This window comes from Sebastes umbrosus, chromosome 8, assembly GCF_015220745.1.
Source record: "Sebastes umbrosus isolate fSebUmb1 chromosome 8, fSebUmb1.pri, whole genome shotgun sequence".
In the NCBI taxonomy this organism is placed as follows: Eukaryota; Metazoa; Chordata; class Actinopteri; order Perciformes; family Sebastidae; genus Sebastes; species Sebastes umbrosus.
Window position 1 is genome coordinate 30,704,427 of NC_051276.1, and position 17,178 is coordinate 30,721,604.

General features: G+C 42.7%; 1 protein-coding gene across 1 annotated transcript; it reads right to left on the reverse strand.

Annotated features, from left to right (window-relative positions):
- Nucleotides 1–873: 873 nt before the first annotated feature.
- Nucleotides 874–7,642, reverse strand: fgf10b (fibroblast growth factor 10b). The gene is made up of 4 exons (XM_037778374.1): nucleotides 7,122–7,642; nucleotides 6,351–7,031; nucleotides 1,961–2,064; nucleotides 874–1,651 (listed from the first exon to the last, which is right to left on the reverse strand). Exons 2-4 carry the CDS (start codon nucleotides 6,799–6,801, stop codon nucleotides 1,460–1,462), a joined length of 747 nt encoding a protein of 248 aa, XP_037634302.1. The 5' UTR covers nucleotides 6,802–7,031; nucleotides 7,122–7,642; the 3' UTR covers nucleotides 874–1,459.
- Nucleotides 7,643–17,178: the final 9,536 nt, after the last annotated feature.

The window sequence follows — 17,178 nt, forward strand, 5'->3', positions numbered from 1 at the left end:
ACAGTATTCCATATGTTGCCGTTGGCCCTGACTGTCATGGTGGAATGCACTGCGGCATTCCTCTGCATTAATCATTCGTCATGGTGATTCCTTAAACGACCATTAGAGGACAATACACCATAGCCTAAGGCAAATGCTTTCCTGTATGCTGGATTCCTAAAGGTCACACAGCTTTTCCAATGTCGAGTCACAGTCACGGGTTGACGACTTTAGGATGAAGAGTCCGTCTCTCAGCCTCCTTGTCTTCGTCTACTCTCCTGATTTTTCATGCCTTTGCTGAGATGGATGTTTCAAAGAGGCGGGATAAGAGAGCATGAGGCCCGGAAGCCTGTGGTGTTAATGTTCTCCCCGTGGTCTTTTGATCTGGCATCAAGGCAGCTGTCATTGATTAGTGTGTTTGTAGATGATTACTGGGGGAAGTGGGTGGTCAGACACAGGTCATATCTCTCTTTCTCCCTCCAGAAACCTACTAGTGATGCAGACCAACATGACAAAGCTGTTTTCATATTATCCACATCTTTACTATTCAAGCTCCTGCAGCTCTACAGTAATGGGGTGATGTGATGTCAGCATCTACAGGCCATAGCACGGAAGTTACCTCCCTCCCCATTTTGTTGTGGTTGGCTTGTATGTTCCCCGTTTGTTTGGGAACTAATCATTAGTGCAATGGTTGCCACATGGAATATCTGGCGTGGCATTAACAGTTGCCTTTTGTCCCTTCCTACCTCAGAGGGCCAGATAAGAAGAGACTCACCGTGACCTGATTGTTCGCCAGAGTTTCTCACAATACTTGTGAGATATTTTCCTGCAGTTCCCCTCCAATAAAGTGATTTCTTGAGGAAGTAAGACGACTGGCATTGCAGAGGAGAAAAATGGTATTTTATTTTCACATAATAGAGTTCCTATAAAAAGTAAAGAATGCAAAGGAATGCTTGTAAGTGTTCCCCTCCAGTTAAATATTTCACAAAATAAATAAATCATTACAATACAGTCAAAACACAGTGGTTAAGTATCAAACATTTGCTTTAAATGTGTTGTATCCTCTATTATTTAATGCTGTTGTGATAAACTGACCGATCACTTCCCCCATCCATTTTCTATCTCTCCCCCCTTTTATATCTGGTGTCTCACAGGAGAATGTGGATTATAAATAACATCTTCTGCATCGATTATGTCCACATTACACACCAGTTGCAAACTGTTTGGCACAGAAAAAAAGGATAAATATTGCCTCCCCGTGCCACAGAAAACACAGATATCATCTTCTCCCACCAAATAAAGTACATGATCTCAGGAGCAGAGACCATATTGTTGTGTAACAGTGTTAGTGCCTTGTTTCCAAATGGGAGATTTCTCAGTGAATGTCTTTTATTTTACAGCTTTTTTTTCAGTATTGAAAACCTCTCTGTCCAGTGCTGCATGTCCTCCTCCTCCTCCTCCTCCTGTCCAGTCCTCCAGCTCACACCATAATTGGAAGGAAGTGGGTGGCCGTGTTCTTCCTGCGGGTTTTCTTCCCTCTCAGCGGCTTCCCGTGGACATTCAGACCCACGAACATCTGCCGCTTCTTGTTCCTCCACTCGGCCGAAGCGTACGTGTTGTAGCCGTTCTCCTCAATCCGCTCCTTCAGGGTGCAGTCGACACCGAAGTCTCTCTGGAAAAAAAAAACAGTATAGGCATCACGTTTCAGTGTCATAACCCCGGCATGTGAGGTTAAGGCAAAAACACAGATCATTTTCTTGTGCAAATCCAGTGTGGGTGCACACTTACTACTCCTTAATCTACATGTTACTTTGTGTGTAGAAACAGTTAGAGGTTAACATGCACGCTGGTCTGGTTGTGATTGAGAGTTGAGCCAGCAGTAAGAGAAGTAAAGATAAGGCCTCCTCTGATAAGGACAGAAGAATCTAACATTATCTCTCTCTCTAGAGCATCCAGATTGACCCCTGACCCGGATACTAACCGCTCCGTACAGCTCTCCCTTCCTGCTGATAGCCAGATAGTAGTTGCTGTTCAGCCCTTTGATGGCCACCACTCCCACGTCCACCGATGTGATTTCCAGAATACCTATAGGATTCAGCAAAAAGATGTGTCAGCATTTAGTGAGCATAACAGTCATTTGTGCAAGTAAAATTATTTTCCAAGCATGTGTTTGTAAGCAGTTTGAGCTGAGAAAAAAACAACTTTTTCAGAGATAAATAGAAAACAGAGGAAGCAAAGGTGATGAAATGTTTTCCTAACTCGCTGCAGATAAGATTATAGAAGACTCCGGGTTAAATCCATAAAGTTTTACAGACATCGGTGAGAGTAACTAAGGGATAACAACATATTGCATGTGGGAACACACCATGTGGGAATACTGCTGTGCAAAGGCCACAATTATTCCTTCAGCACATTTATCATTTCAGTGATATTATAAAGCTGCTTTACAGCCTACACCTGTGTAACAGATTCCAGCTGCGCGGGCCGTTTAGTCTGAAAATTAATAGGTGGATACCGCCGAGATTCTCAGGTTGTTTATGTTCTGTTTGGTATTTAGGTTTCCAAGTCCCTATGCAAGCAATTCAGGTTCCTCATCGGCTATTAGAGGGGCTAATTTATACCCCAGTTAACGAGGGGTATGCTTTTGCCGCAGACAGCTGCAGTTATTTGTGTGGTCTCGGTATCAGAGGTCAGAGAGATATAACTTCCTAATGTGTCCTTTGACCACAGGACCCACTTGTCTTGTCTTGTGTGTGTGTGTTAACCTCCCCTGTTTCCCATGGCATGTTGGATTTCATGCCTCCCTCCCCGACTTCCTCTCCCCACTTCCTGTGAGCTGTCGTTATTTCATCCCGATAGGCGCACACATGTGCACACACACTTCGGGCGTGGGGTGTGAACTCCAGAGAGCCGACGACGTCCTTTGATCAGCCCCTCCTCTGTCTGATGGCTGTTTGTGTGGCGGCCTGCTCTACTGTCAGACCCACTACTCTCTAGCCTGGTACATGAGTGGACGGTGGAGGACACAGGTGTGCCCCCCAAAAGAACAATCCTCCCTCTTAAAAAAACACAGCGGGCCTCTCTCCTCGTCCATGAGGTCTGGACTGTATCAGTTTCTAGTTCAAACAGTGGCACCTCGGGGCAGTGAGGTCTGAAGCGGCAAGGCGGTGGTGGGGACTGTGACACAACGGCCATTGAAGATCTGAGAGGAGCTGGTTTCTGTATGGGATCGGGTGTCGGGTACGGAGTGAGGATGTAAGACAATCTATGGCGGTCTCTGGCTGCTCTGTAAACATGGGAGGGATGAAAGGAAGGAGAACAGAGGAGGACAGAGGAGCCATGACAGTGAGACTGGGGGTGGAGGGAGGATTAGTAAGGCTGTAATGATCACTGATCAAAGTCAGCCACCGGAGGCAGGGGCGAGACAGGTTGTATATACACACACACACACACACACACACACACACACACAGACACACACAGAGCTGATATTGTAGCAGGTGAATGTGCACTTGCATACAACCTGGCTGTGAAACTATAAGAATCTCCATTCACTGCTCTCTCAGCTTTGGCCCACAAGTGGAGAGAAATGAGCTGCGAGCATGAGAAAACGCCGTAAGCTTCCTCCAGATTACAAAATCAAAGCCTCAAATGTGATAAAAACGCTTTGTACGGGGTCAATTTTACAAACCACATATGAAAAAAAATTTAGCCATAAGTAAGCCAGCCAGCAGTTTCTCTTTTGCATGCTGGTTGCTTTTTTTGCAAGGCTTATTTGATACGCTCTGTTTGGAGTTACAGCAGTAAATGGTGCGTTGGTTGTGGAATGGAGGAACACCATGCCAGTGGGAGTTAAAGGTGGTTTTTCCACAGTGGGATGCCAAAAACGTGTGTGCTTTGCAGCTTGCATTATTCTTTCTCACTCTTACTTTGCTCCTTTTTTTTAAATAAATAACGTTCAGGAGCTGCGTGAATGAGGATATATAGTACTAACAGTTGACAAGGACCACACTGAGTGTATTTACACAGAAGGGATGTTCCCCACCTCGGAAGAAAAGCTATACATCTCAAACCCCCATAAGAGCACCATCTGTTTATTTCCCACGCAAAAAGGCTTTGATTAAAGGAGACGAACGTGCACAAAGACACACACGATCACATGTAACGTATACACACACACTTCTTGAGCCGTGTCCAGAAGCATCTTGCACACATGGCGTGGCCCCTGCAGCACAGGAACACAACTTTAAAGCAACATTTACACACACTATCTTGACAGGCACACCCTCTCACATCATCACAACCTCGGATAATTACCATAACTGTCTTATTCAGATATATTTCACTCTATAAATTCAAGAGAACTCAGCTGTGAATCGTAGATGTTTTAATTAGACCACGCAGATAGCTACTTGGCTGACTTTAACATAATCTGCCTCCCTTTCTTTCTGCCTCTCTGTAACCTCAGCACAGACTCCCAGCGGGTTGGAAAGCCATGTGGGACAGTTTTGCGCTGGCATCCCCATAAATCCGTGGGAGGCTGGATACTGGGCTCTTTAACAGACAGTGAGCCGGGTCCTCGCAGGGCCACAGGCAGCACCCAAAAAACCAAAACCTCCACAACCCATACACCTCTTAGACAACACGTGATGAAATTATGAATGCAGTGCAACTTCTGGCTCAGTAAAAGGCAAGCCATCCCTCCAATCATCGCAAAAAAAAAAACTTGATATTTGTCACTTCAAGGGACCATGGAGGGTCTATACAAAGGACGTCAGCCCTGGGATCATGTCTAGCCCCAGGGGCCAGAGCAAAGACTGAAGCTGCTGTTGTGTAGTATCCTTTACCGTGAGAACCTGATACGAGGGCACATAATCCACACACAGTGTCCTCAGACCCCCTCAGGACACAGCTTTTTGATGGCACCACCATTGATACTGAAGACGCGCAGCTTTGATGTGGCCACAATGATGTTCAGTGCCGTGTCATTCATGAACTTGTACCTCTAGAGAGTCCCCCCCCACCACCATCCCCACCCCCAGCTGTGCTCCCTTTCACCTCAATGACTGACTTTTGAAAAAGGGCAACACGCTCCTAAAAATGAGAAGTTGCGGGTCAATAAAAAGAAAAAGACAGAGGGGTAAATCTTCCAAACATACATAAAGTTTAGGGCGAATTCACACACACACACCACTATTATGAAAAACTGTCTTCAGTTTTACAACTTAAAATAAACTACTACGGCAGCAGTAAAGGCATCACACTGTAACGCAGTCAGTAAATAAAGTCGCCTCTGTCGTGACCTTGTCAAAACAAACATCTCCCCTGACGTTCTGCCATTTCCCCTTAAGTCCCTGTGATTGAACGTGTGGTTTAGCTCCTCCAGGAGGAACATTAAAAGCTTCCATATACACTGAGGGAGGAAAAAGAGCATGTGAGAGATGTATATGTGTGTGTGCGTCAGTAATAAGCGAGCACATGTGTCGTCGGCGGCGGCTGCTATATGATCACACACACCCACTGGAGCATGTGAGTGCCCGCTGGCTGATATGGCACACACACGTAGCTCGCTGCATGGGAGACTAATGAGGACACAGTTTTACTGACTGATATCCCAAAATCACTTTAAAGACGTGTTTCTCCGAGTGAGCACGTCAAGCTGCTTTAAACAAATGTCTGATCCGTCACTGGGGGAGTGGGAGAGAGACACAGAAAGAGTCTAAAAGCATCAATGAGACTGACATCCATATCCTCCACACCCCCTCCCTTCTCATCCCAGCCCTGTTCTTCTGTGCTTGTTATCAGTGCTGTTTACCCAGGGCTGTGAAGACGGCCTGATAATGGCCCGGTTATCTGCCCCTGCTCCTTTTTAAGCCATCTGAGAGCTACCATCATTGTGCTGAGTGTTTGGACAGCAGAGATATCAGTGGGATGTCTGGTTTAAAACAAAAAAAGACGACTTTAATCGTGGGATTCCCTCATCCGAACTACTCTCTGGAAATGAACGAAGAATTGTGCTTTTTATTTAAATTCAATGTTTACACCAAAATTGTGTGTTTGTGTATCCAATTTATGTAATTGTGTTGGTGTTGTGCAACTTTTGGGGTTTAAGATAAGCTTTTTTTCCTCAAAGAATGAACATTAGAAATAAGCAAACATTTAAGAGTGTTTCTTGGTGCCACAAAGTAATCAACAGGTGCTTTTTCTTAAATGCAATATGCTTTGAGATGCAGTGGTTGCAGAGGTTAAAAGCCTTGATTTTAAACTGATGTTTTAGCTCAAATGAAGCACATTTAACTTTTGCAACCTCCGCAGAGACTCAGGTCATCTTTCTGTCTACGTTTCTACATGAATCACAGTGTGTTACTTACTGAGGGGGTCATCCTTGCTCTTGGTTCCGTTGACCTTTCCGTTCTTATCGATCCTCAGGAAAAACTTCTGGAAAGAGAACAGCTTCCTCCTCCGCATGTCCCCTTGGAGGTGATTGTAGCTGCGCACATGCCTCCCCTGCGGCCCCCCAGTCCGACCCAGGGGGCCCCCAGTGGCCCTGGGCCTTGATGCGACCTCAGTCTCTGAAATGTTCAGGGGAACCCTGAGAGTCCGTGGGTTGGCGAGCCTCAGTCTGTCTCTGCGGAGGTGATGGCAGGCCGCCCCGGGTGGGAGGGAGAGGGAAAAAAGCACCAGGGCCACCAGGAGAGGCAAAGACAGGGAGGGAAGCAGCGTTGATGAGCTGGTCCCGGAACCAGAACGAGCCCCTAACCCAGCCCTGGGGCAGGACGAGGCAGAGGCAGCCTTACTCCCTCCAGCAGCCCATCTGATCATGGTAGTGTGCCGTGTGGAGGACTAGAGGCAGCCTCGGAGCCTGGGACATGCTGCTGGGGGCGAGGAGAGGCTGGAAGGGCAGGGAGGGGAGCCCTCCACAGTCCAGACGGGGCGAGGTGGTCCCCCTGCACAGTCCAGATTATTCAGCACCTGGATGAAAGCTTAGATTTCCCTCTTTTGATAGTAAGTCAAGCTGATATTCCACTGACGTCTCCACTGATGATCAGAGTCTGTTTTGGAAATAAAATCAGTCTGAATGAAAAAAGGTTACATAAAAAACAATACACCAATTATTATTTGAGTGTATTCCAGTAACAAACCTGTTTTTTTCCTTTTTCCTTCTGTTTTCTAATTTGTTTTAAATTGTTCTCGGCTGCTCCAGTGTGACCCTTGTATTTCCAGGCTCAATTTAAGAAAAAGGAAAAGAAAAAGTTCACTGATATCCAGGTAGAAAGTTTGCCATGTGTGTAAAAAAAAAACTCCTTAGTTCCAGTGTGCACCACACAGTCTACCTGTCCGACAGCTGCTACACTCCACGAAGCATTCACAGATTTCACTCTGAGGAGGAAAAACAGGAATCAAGACTTAAAGAGGAACGCTGGTCAATCCGGGCGCACGTCAGATAATCCATCTGTCTTCTTCTGCTGCTGCTCCTCTCGCTCTCTCCTCATCTCCTTCTCCCTCTCTCTGTCTCTCTCTCTACCCCCAAATGACTCCACCTTCCTGCAGCATCGAGGTAACGGTCTGGGGAGGTCTCTCTCTCTCTGAGTCAGAGCTCTTGGTTATAGGTCCTTGATATGAGGATTCCTGGTGTGATCTCACCTGAAGGCTGATCACAGAAAATGACTGTGTTGTGTTGTGTTGTGTTGTGTTGTGTGTAGCTGTGTGACTCTGTTAGTTATTTGATCCCTCCCTCCCTCCTTTACTCAACTTCCCCTCTCACATATGGGAGCAAGTACTGCTCTGCATGTGTGTGTGTGTGTGTGTGTGTGTGTGTGTGTGTGTGTGTGTGTGTGTGTGTGTGTGTGTGCCATACAAGCTAACTTATGAGAGTGGGTGAGAGGTGATAGCAGGGCAGGGCAGGAAGAAGCCGTCTGGTAGTATTGGATCAGTCCCTGCAGCTACAGATTATACTGATGATTGCTGTATTGAATAATCAAAGAGTGGTTTTGTTTTTAATGTGTATTGTTGCAAAAAGTAGTATTTTCCACACGGTATATCTAGTAAATACACATGCCAAAAACATTCTGCATACTGCAGCTTTAACCACATCATTGGGCAAAAATCCCATAATAACCTTTCAGCATATATGACGGGAGACTTTGGCCAATCACAGGTTTCAGAGAGAGCGAGCGTTCCTATTGGCGAAGTCCGATCAAACGGTCAAACTAGGCAGCGCTGATCAAATATGAATCAATATTATGTTACTGTAATGCCTATTTCTCGCCTTAAATGTTTTCAGAAACATCTTGTAGTGTACTGTTTAGCTGTAAAATGAGAAAGTTTGGGCTCCGGCTGGTGGGCGGTGCTTCTTGGTTTTTCCTCAACTGATCTCAACATGGCTGCCAGGTCACAAACGTTCTCATTTTACAGCTAAACAGTACACTACAAGATGTTTCTGAAAACATTTGAGGAGAGAAATAGGCATTACAGTAACAGAATATTGATTCATATTTGATCAGCGCTGCCTAGTTTGACCGTAAGTGATTGACTGTTGCTCAGAGACGCCCTTACTGCTTGTTTTCCTCCGATCTGTGAAATCTTGCAGATGCCGTTAGGAGCACTGGAGGAGACCAGAGGACACAGAGGCACATTGTTTTTAAGTTATAAAAATACGTTTTTTTTAAATCATATTTCCTCCATTTCTACCCACTGCTGCTTTAAAAGTTGAAATGGAGCCACTTATTGCTCATTAAGATGTGATAATCCCGACAAGTGTCCGTCCTCCTCTATCTCTCCAGATAGAAATCATATTAAGTTACTATTGCCGGTTCCAGTCTGGAAGCCGGCTTATCACGGGCCATCTTCTCTCCTCTCTCTTTCCCTCGAGGCACTTTATCGTAGTGTGTTATCTGTCCTGCGGCGCTGTAATGCAATAAAGCTCTCCAGTTTCACTCGGCAGACCTCCGCCTTCCTCTGTGACTCAGGTGTCTGAGTGGCCCTCGGCCAATGAGACTCTCTTTTACCAACATCATCTGCCCCTCGAGGCGAGGCACTGTCATAGTGGAGTAGGCATGGTCACTGTTCTCACAAAATACACTGACGAGGCAAAGACAGATAAAAGCTTTATCTCTTATTGGTACAATTGATTTTCCTCATTAGAGTTAGAGGAAACATTCAGAGCAAAGATGGCTGCAGCCCAACACCAGTAAGACATTTTGAGTCTTATTCAGATGATCAAGGGCCGTATAGTGACATTTTCAACAATCCACAGTGGTAAACAGACTTGGTGCTGGCAGTCTTATCTGTTCTCCCTGATCCTCGAGTCTTTAAAGACGAGGTATGTCCTGTTCCTCGCTCTCCTTCCCTTAAGTCCCAGTTTTTAGTGCCTGCTTTAATGTCTGTCAGCGATCTACGGCCTGCTCTTAACCCTTTATCTGGGGATACAAACAAAGCTATCTTATCATGACTTCCTTTGCGGTGTCTCTTCCCACTGTGATAACCTGAATCAGTGCAGAGGAAACAGAGCTGGGAGGAGCGGCCATCACTCATATTGATTATTGTTGCAGCAATAATAGAGGAGGGAGTTTTTCTAGATTTATTTGCACACTTAAAATGTCCTCCACCTGTTTTTTTGTTTTGTTCTGTTTTTTTTATTGTGTAATAAAGTGATTACAGAACAACTGAAGACAAGTACATGGAGCCATAGTTCATTCAGTCAAAAGAGATTATACAAAGTAAAACAACGACAAACAAATGGGCATTTCTTTAACTATAAGGTTTATAGCTTCTTGTCTAACATGTTTTGGTGAAAGAGCAATATGTGTTTTTCCTATTTTTATATATTACACTTTGTCTGCAAACTCCCTACTTATACTGTAGATAAATAAATATTTATAAATAAGTAAATACTAAACACATTAATACCAAATGCACAAATGTCCATTTTAAGTCGTTAAATCTAGTGGAGTAATTGTATTTTATTTTTATTTTAAAAAAAATCTCCCACTGAGGTTAAATACTTCCAACTTCCTATGCACTTTGACTTTTTAAAGTCATTTAAGTGAATTTATTTTTAAATAAATTATATAATTATAAAATAAATTATATCAAGATAGTGTGCCCATTCATGAAACATGTTTAAGAAAAACAATATTTTTGGATAAATATTAGATTAAATACCTTTTTACGGTGGACATTTTGCAATCGGCATTCTCGTGTAATGTAGGGTATTTTTTGCTTACTTGACAATCATGTGCTAAAGCTGCTTTCCCAGCCCAGTCGCAAGAAAAAGGCGTATGAATGCCACGATAATAGCCTTTACAAACGCCGTTCTTGCTTTTGATGTGTCATTTGTACGCCACGTCGAGTGTATGCTACACTCAGCGCTAGTGACTTAGAATAAAAAGCGAGAAAGACCCCTTGGACTTTCAACCAGGAAACCGGTGTTTGAGACCAGTGTTTTGTTTTGCAAGTTACATTAGTGACATTTGTCACATGTTGTTTAGTGACATTTGTCACGTGTTTTCCGTTATTATGCTACGTTGTTACGTACTTATTTTAAGCTCAACCATGATGTTTTTACCTTACCTTAACCTAACTAAGTGGTTTTGTTGCCTAAATCTAACTGCGGCTGTTATCGTAGTTTTGTTGTGTGGCGTACAAATGACACCCGGAAAGCAGAATACAAATGACACACAATACAAACGCCTTTCTTGCTTTTGACGTATCATTTGTACACCATGTAGTCTGTACTTACTGCAATGTAAACACAGCCGCATAAATATGCTACGCTCAGAGCTACTGACGGGCGGGGAGAAGGATGGGTCCAACAAACACATGACCAGTGTTTTGTTTTGCAAGTTACATTAGTGACGTTTGTCACGTGTTTTCTGTAGTTATGTTATGTTGTGTCCGTTATTATTCTCCATACTTATTTAAGTCCAACCATGATGTTTTTCTAAACCTAACTAGGTGGTTTTGTTACCTAAACCTAACTGTGGACTTTATCGTAGTTTTGTTGCGTGGCGTAAAAAATTACACGACAAAAGGCTAAAATGCGTCCTCATGACACGCAGAATGTTCTTGTAATGTGCTATTTATGCGCCTTCCCGTTAGAGCAGGTTGGCTTTCCATAATAAGTATTAAATAGCTAAAATACTGTAACAAGCTCGGACCAGTGTTGCACCCAGTTTACTTTGCATTTGAAATGATTTCACATTGAAGGCATGTGTCAGATTCTCAGATCAGGGTTCAGGGTCTAAAAGTGTGCAGAAATGCCCTCAGCTCTTAGTGTTCTCTCCTCTAAGACAGTAATGTCCTCTGTAGGAGCCTCAGAGGCATGTATGCTGCTGACAGACTCACAAGATTTGCAGGATTTCTTCAGAGGCCAAGGACCAAATTCTTTATAAACGTTAACCGTGCCCGTGTTTTTTCTCCTAAATGCAATATAAGTGAGATTTGCAGGGCCTGGATATGGTCTCATCTCTCTCCCTGCTCCGCAGCTTTAGCATTTAGTTTATCTTCATAACTTCATCTATCCCTGAATTGCATTTCAAAGTTCAAAACAATAGGCAATAGAAGAGATAAATATGCTTCTGATCCCTCCCTACAGGCTGTGGCTCGCCGGGCTCTTACGCTCTTCTCAAAAACAAAAACATCATTACAATAAAGGCAATGAAAAGTCTAATACCGGAAATTTATACGCATCAGCGGAGATTTGATTTCACACGGTGCCAATTGCCAAAAAGAAAAATGAATCAAGGCAAAAAAAACACATGGAAAGATTTCCTTTATTCTTCTTAGCGTGTAATGTGAGTTCAGCTTCAAAAAAGTAAAAGTTCGTTTTTTCACATTTATCTTTGAGAAAGTAGTGAAATCATACAGGTGTTGTTTTTGTTGTATTCACATTAGTAATACTTAATATTTCTCTTCTTTAGACTCTATATGATTTAACTATATGATTTGATCTTGTTTAGATCTTAAGTTCTGGATATTAATTACTTTTATCGTGCTTTTATTGTAAAGCTCGTTGTAACCTTGTTTTGAAAGGTGCTATATAAATAAAGTTATTATTATTATTACATTTATGTGATCAAATTCACTTTTTTATTTGAGTCACATTCAAACAGAACAAAACAAACAGTTGCTTGTTGATCATTTGGTGTGTATTTTATACTGAAAGTAAAAGCAAAGATCACTTTTAAGGACAATAATTGCTGTGTTTTATGTTATTGTATTTTGTGTACACATGTGAGGCACCTTGTAACCATGGTTATAAAAGACACTATAGAAATAAAATTGACTGACTTATTGTCAAAGTTACTGAACGACGTCACAGAAACGGTTGTTCTTTTATTTTGAAAGCATACGTTATTTGGTGATCTATCACGGAACCCAACTGTGATTTCTGACGGCGAAGTTTCTTTGGCTGGCATTACCTTTCTCTTCCTGTAAAGCCGTGACGGCATCGTTACTCATGCAGAACGACGCTGTTTGATCTTTTTGAACCGCTGCCACCCCGCCGCCAGCATAAAATGCATCACTTCCTGTGTGTCATGGTTTTTATTTTCTCGATAACGACTTGCTTGATCCCAAATTAATTACATGAGCTGGGATTAGGTTGAATGAGTCAATATATTACCCACAACTATTTAAACGTCAGATTGTTACTGAAACGTTGACATAGAAGTGTAACATACACCCTAAGAAATATCTTTATATTAACACTTGTATGACTGTATAATTGTCCATACCATGTGAATCACGGGTGTATTTCTGTTTATTTACATTTCAAATTGCATTATTGGACCTTGATCTTTGCTCTGACAACTTCTGGCGGGCCATTAGAGACGGCGACCACGACCGCGACCGCCAGGCACATCATAACATTTCATGCAAGTCTGTATTTCAGCGGTAAGTATTTTTTAGAGAAAAATGATCTAAGTAAGTATTTTATTAGCAGTGTTCGTAGTTTGAAATGTTATATTGGCTGGTTTGGTTATGTGTTTGTATATAGTTAATATTGCTAATGTGAGCTGGCTAACGTAATGTTAGTGAGCTGGTGTTCATGGCACCATTATCATAACTAACCAGCATTTGGTTTGGGAGATTAAAGACCTAACTTTAGTTAAAAACTGAGGAGCTTTGTGCAAGATAATTATTGTTAAGTCAATGAAAATGAGCACCTGTTATTTGGTTATGCCCCAAGTGAATTTCCAATTTAGTTTTGGTTTGTTTCTGGAGTTAATTTCCGGCCTGTGCTCCTGAGTTTTGTTAATCCTGATCCTCGTGTCAGCAGGTGGATCCAGCACCCTGCAATCTGTTGTTCCGTCTGCTCAACACACGGCATCGCGTTAGCACGTCGAACTGTGGAAATCACCTTATTCCTGTCATGTGTCTCTGATTTGGCCTGGCCTCATTGTGAACATAACGGCCCCTCCCTTTTCGGTACACTATCATTAAGCAGATGTTTTACCAAAGAAAAGCACCTCACTCCGAGTTTCTTCAGCTCAGATCCATATGTGGCCTGTGAGGGAGTCAAACTCACAAACAACCGAACTGACCTATGGGAACCATGTGTGTGTCTGTCTGCGTTCCCTGGGGCCCGCTCTGTGTGTGCTGGGTCAGAGGAGGCCGAGGCTTTAATAAAGGAACAGGCCTGGTACAGGGATGCCAGTCTGACTGCCTGGGGGACATGCAGCCTGATGGGGTCCAGATGAGAGCCACCAGACCGGACTTCTCTCTCCAAACCAGCAGCCGCTCGGTGCACGGGTTACATTCCACCGCCTGCCTCCTCCGAGCCCGTCTCTGGGTTTACGCTGGGATTTGAGGGCTAAACCGCCAGATTAAAGGAACATTTCTCCTTTAATGTTAAAGCTTTTCAGTGATCACAGGAAAACGTGTAACCTCATGTTCCTAAAACTTGGCTCACACTGGAGGTCTCTTTTTTTTCTACTGGTCATCAAATGTAAATATTTTATATGTTCCTGGCCATTGTGTTGGGGGGTGTCTGGTAACACACAAGATGAGGTTGCTGTTTCCTGCTTTACGGTGATCAATACATGTTTGTCATGTTATCTTCCCCGTCCTGAACAGGCTCTTACATCATCCTCCTCTGCTGAGTGTCAGTTTCAGCAGGCCAGAGGAATTTACTTACAGGTCAGACACTGAATCAACTGATGCACATTCAGCTGTCCTCTCTATCTCAAGGCAATATGAGGTGACATTATACTACCAAACTTTTTACTAAAACAATATGACAATATAGAGTGGTCCTAAAACCAGGAAATAAGTCAGCATTTTAGCACTTCCTGTTCCCTTGTCTGGAAGTCAATGGGTTTTTAGTTAGATGCTTGTAATTATATCTATGGTTATGTCTAATAAAAACCCCACTTGTGAATTTTAAAGCCTTTACGTATCTTCAAAAAGGTGGTTGCTAACAAATGGCTACATGAGTCTACTAAACGTCATCACACCGAACACTAGTCTGCCTTTAGCTTTGTGGTGATGGCGTGCAGTCATTCCACCATGTTGTAGTTTGTTCATAACCTAATGTTAGCTTTTTACTTCTGGTGATTGCATTTATGCTTCAAAAATCAAATGTCTCCCGTTAATATCGCTGGGTGTATTAGTCGTTGCATGCAAATTTGCAAATCACTGAGCAGGACTGCTTTATGGAAGCAGTGGATTTCTAATTTTTGCATCACTGTGATTAAATACCTTGTATTGTCAGGTATTTAAATTGCTGGATTAGCCAAAAGCAGCCATTCCTGTCTGGTTATTTTATCCAATTTATTTTGCAGAAAAGGTATTATATCATGATATAAAATAACAGTGTAATAGAGGATTGTATATTTCCCAGCCCCAATTAAAAAGCATTAAATACCTTGATGCATACTATCATGCATTGTAATAATCAGATGAAACTAGATGAGATAATGTATATTATAAACAGCTTATTTGTCCACAAATGAGAATTTTGCATTGTGCCCTGAAGCCTAACATTTCCTCTCTGCATCCAAAAATCCAATATTAAAAAAAACACAATAAATACATTTGTATTCTATTCACAGAGCTCAACTTGCACTATAGAGCAATTTGGTGGTTTGATTTTCTTAAAAGTCCCAGTTGATGTTGCAAATAGTCCCGAGTAGTTTTTAGTCATAAATATCAAAATAGCTACTCAAACAACATTTTCTTTTAATAATATTTGTCTTGAAAACCAAATGGAACACACACACGCAGTGCTGCAACAACAGAATACACACCTGAAAGCATCAGTTAGGTTTTGCATTTTGTATTTACCAGTTACCTGCCAATCGGGCATGCTCTAACCATTATTATTATTATAATATACCCAAAACCAGAGGTTTTAGAAGTGGGAGGCGGACCTCCCCAGGGAGGGTCCAAACTGTTTCTGGGCAGGCTCAGTGAATGGAAGTGAAAAAATACCACATTAGTTATCAAAATGAGATCCTATAGAATAGCCTACATGTGTGGTTTAGTTAAAGACATAGTTCAGTGTTGCAGTAGTTTTGGGGAATTTTACAGTTTTTTCCAAGTCAGAAACTAATAAATGCCTCAAAACAGACCTTATTTATGTATTATAACTCATGCCAAACAGCAATATTAGGCTATCTTGGCTCAATTTTTGAGTGTCAGACTGTGAAAACCGCTGCCCTAAACCTTTGGAGGCAACATCTGTTTGCTACTGTTGGCATTGTGCAGGGAGAAAGTCTGGAAAATCCACAAACTGAAGTAGACACCCGACTATTGAATCCAAAACCACAATTGTTTGGCTTTAGTACACTTGCACATTGTGCTGCACGAGCTGTTAAAAGTAATTTTATGGCCATTTTTGGTCTTTTTAGAGAACGACCAGTCATCAGCCACTTACGCTGTTGTTGTTTGCAGCTGAAACTGAGCTGTGCCAGGTCACGTTCACACTGCAGTGACGTTTTGATGAGTAAAGTATAATGACAGCGTTTTCAAATGTTTATTTTTTCATCCACGACTTGCTCACTGACTTTGCATTAGCGTGCTGTGCGTCTACTGTTAACCATCCATGATTTAGCAAGGAAATGAATAAAAAGATGTCTGGTGGGGGAATTTTAAATCATAAATAAGCTATAAAATGAGCTAAAAAGGCACCGTGAAGTCTGGTATTTTCAGGCATTTCCTGTTTTGGAGCTCAATTGCTTCTTTCCATTGTGCAACTCTACAGATTAAGCAACACACAATGATGTAACAGAATGAGGGACGTGGTTAGGTAATACAACTGGACGGTGTTTGCTCCGTCATGATAACACACACATGCACACAAACACACTGCTAGTTTTTAGGACATCATGCTCCACATTGACCCAGTGTTGTGTTACTCCTTCCATTACTGCTGACTAACTCTTGGTCTCTGGCTTGAATGATAGCAGCAGGGTGCACGGAGCAGGGCAGCGTCCGTCCGTGTCAAGTTATCTGGCACAGAGGAGACTGGGAAATCTGGGCCAGCTGAAACCGATCGCTGAAATGGAACCTGGCGCTGCCGATTCACGGCGTTACACATCCAGCAGCATCTGGCACTTGCAGGCGAGAAAGACCTTGCTGTCATAAAAGGTCATAAAGCAGAAGACCGCGATGCAAAGAAGGGTTATTACTAGGGATGTCAAAGTTAATGCAATGATAACGCGTTTAGGCAAATTCGTTTTAACGCCACTAATTTCTTTGCGATTTTTAGGTTTTAAAGCTGGAGTGCAGATACTGGCATCACATGAAACTAGAAGAAGGTACGGACTGTCAGTGTTGCCGACTTGGCGTCTTTCTCACTTCATTTAGGGACTTTTGGAGCTAGTGCTGCTAGCTACTTTCATTGGAAAAGAGTTGGCAACACTGGGCTGGGTTTTTCGGTTGGATAATTTTTTTTAAATCTAGCGTACTCTTGCTGGTTTCTCAAGATTACCAACCCTAGCTTTATGATATCTGCCACCAATATTTTTGTAATTTGGGGGAACTGGTCCTTTAATGTTGAAAATTATTATCACTGTTACACTAGGGGTGTAAGAAAATATAGATACACATCTTATGTTTGGCGGTACTGTATTGATTCTCCAAAACGTCGATTTTCAAAGAGATCCCTTGACCTCTGACCTCAAGATATGTGAATGTAAATGGGTTCTATGGGTACCCACGAGTCCCTCCTTTACAGACATGCCCCCTTTATGA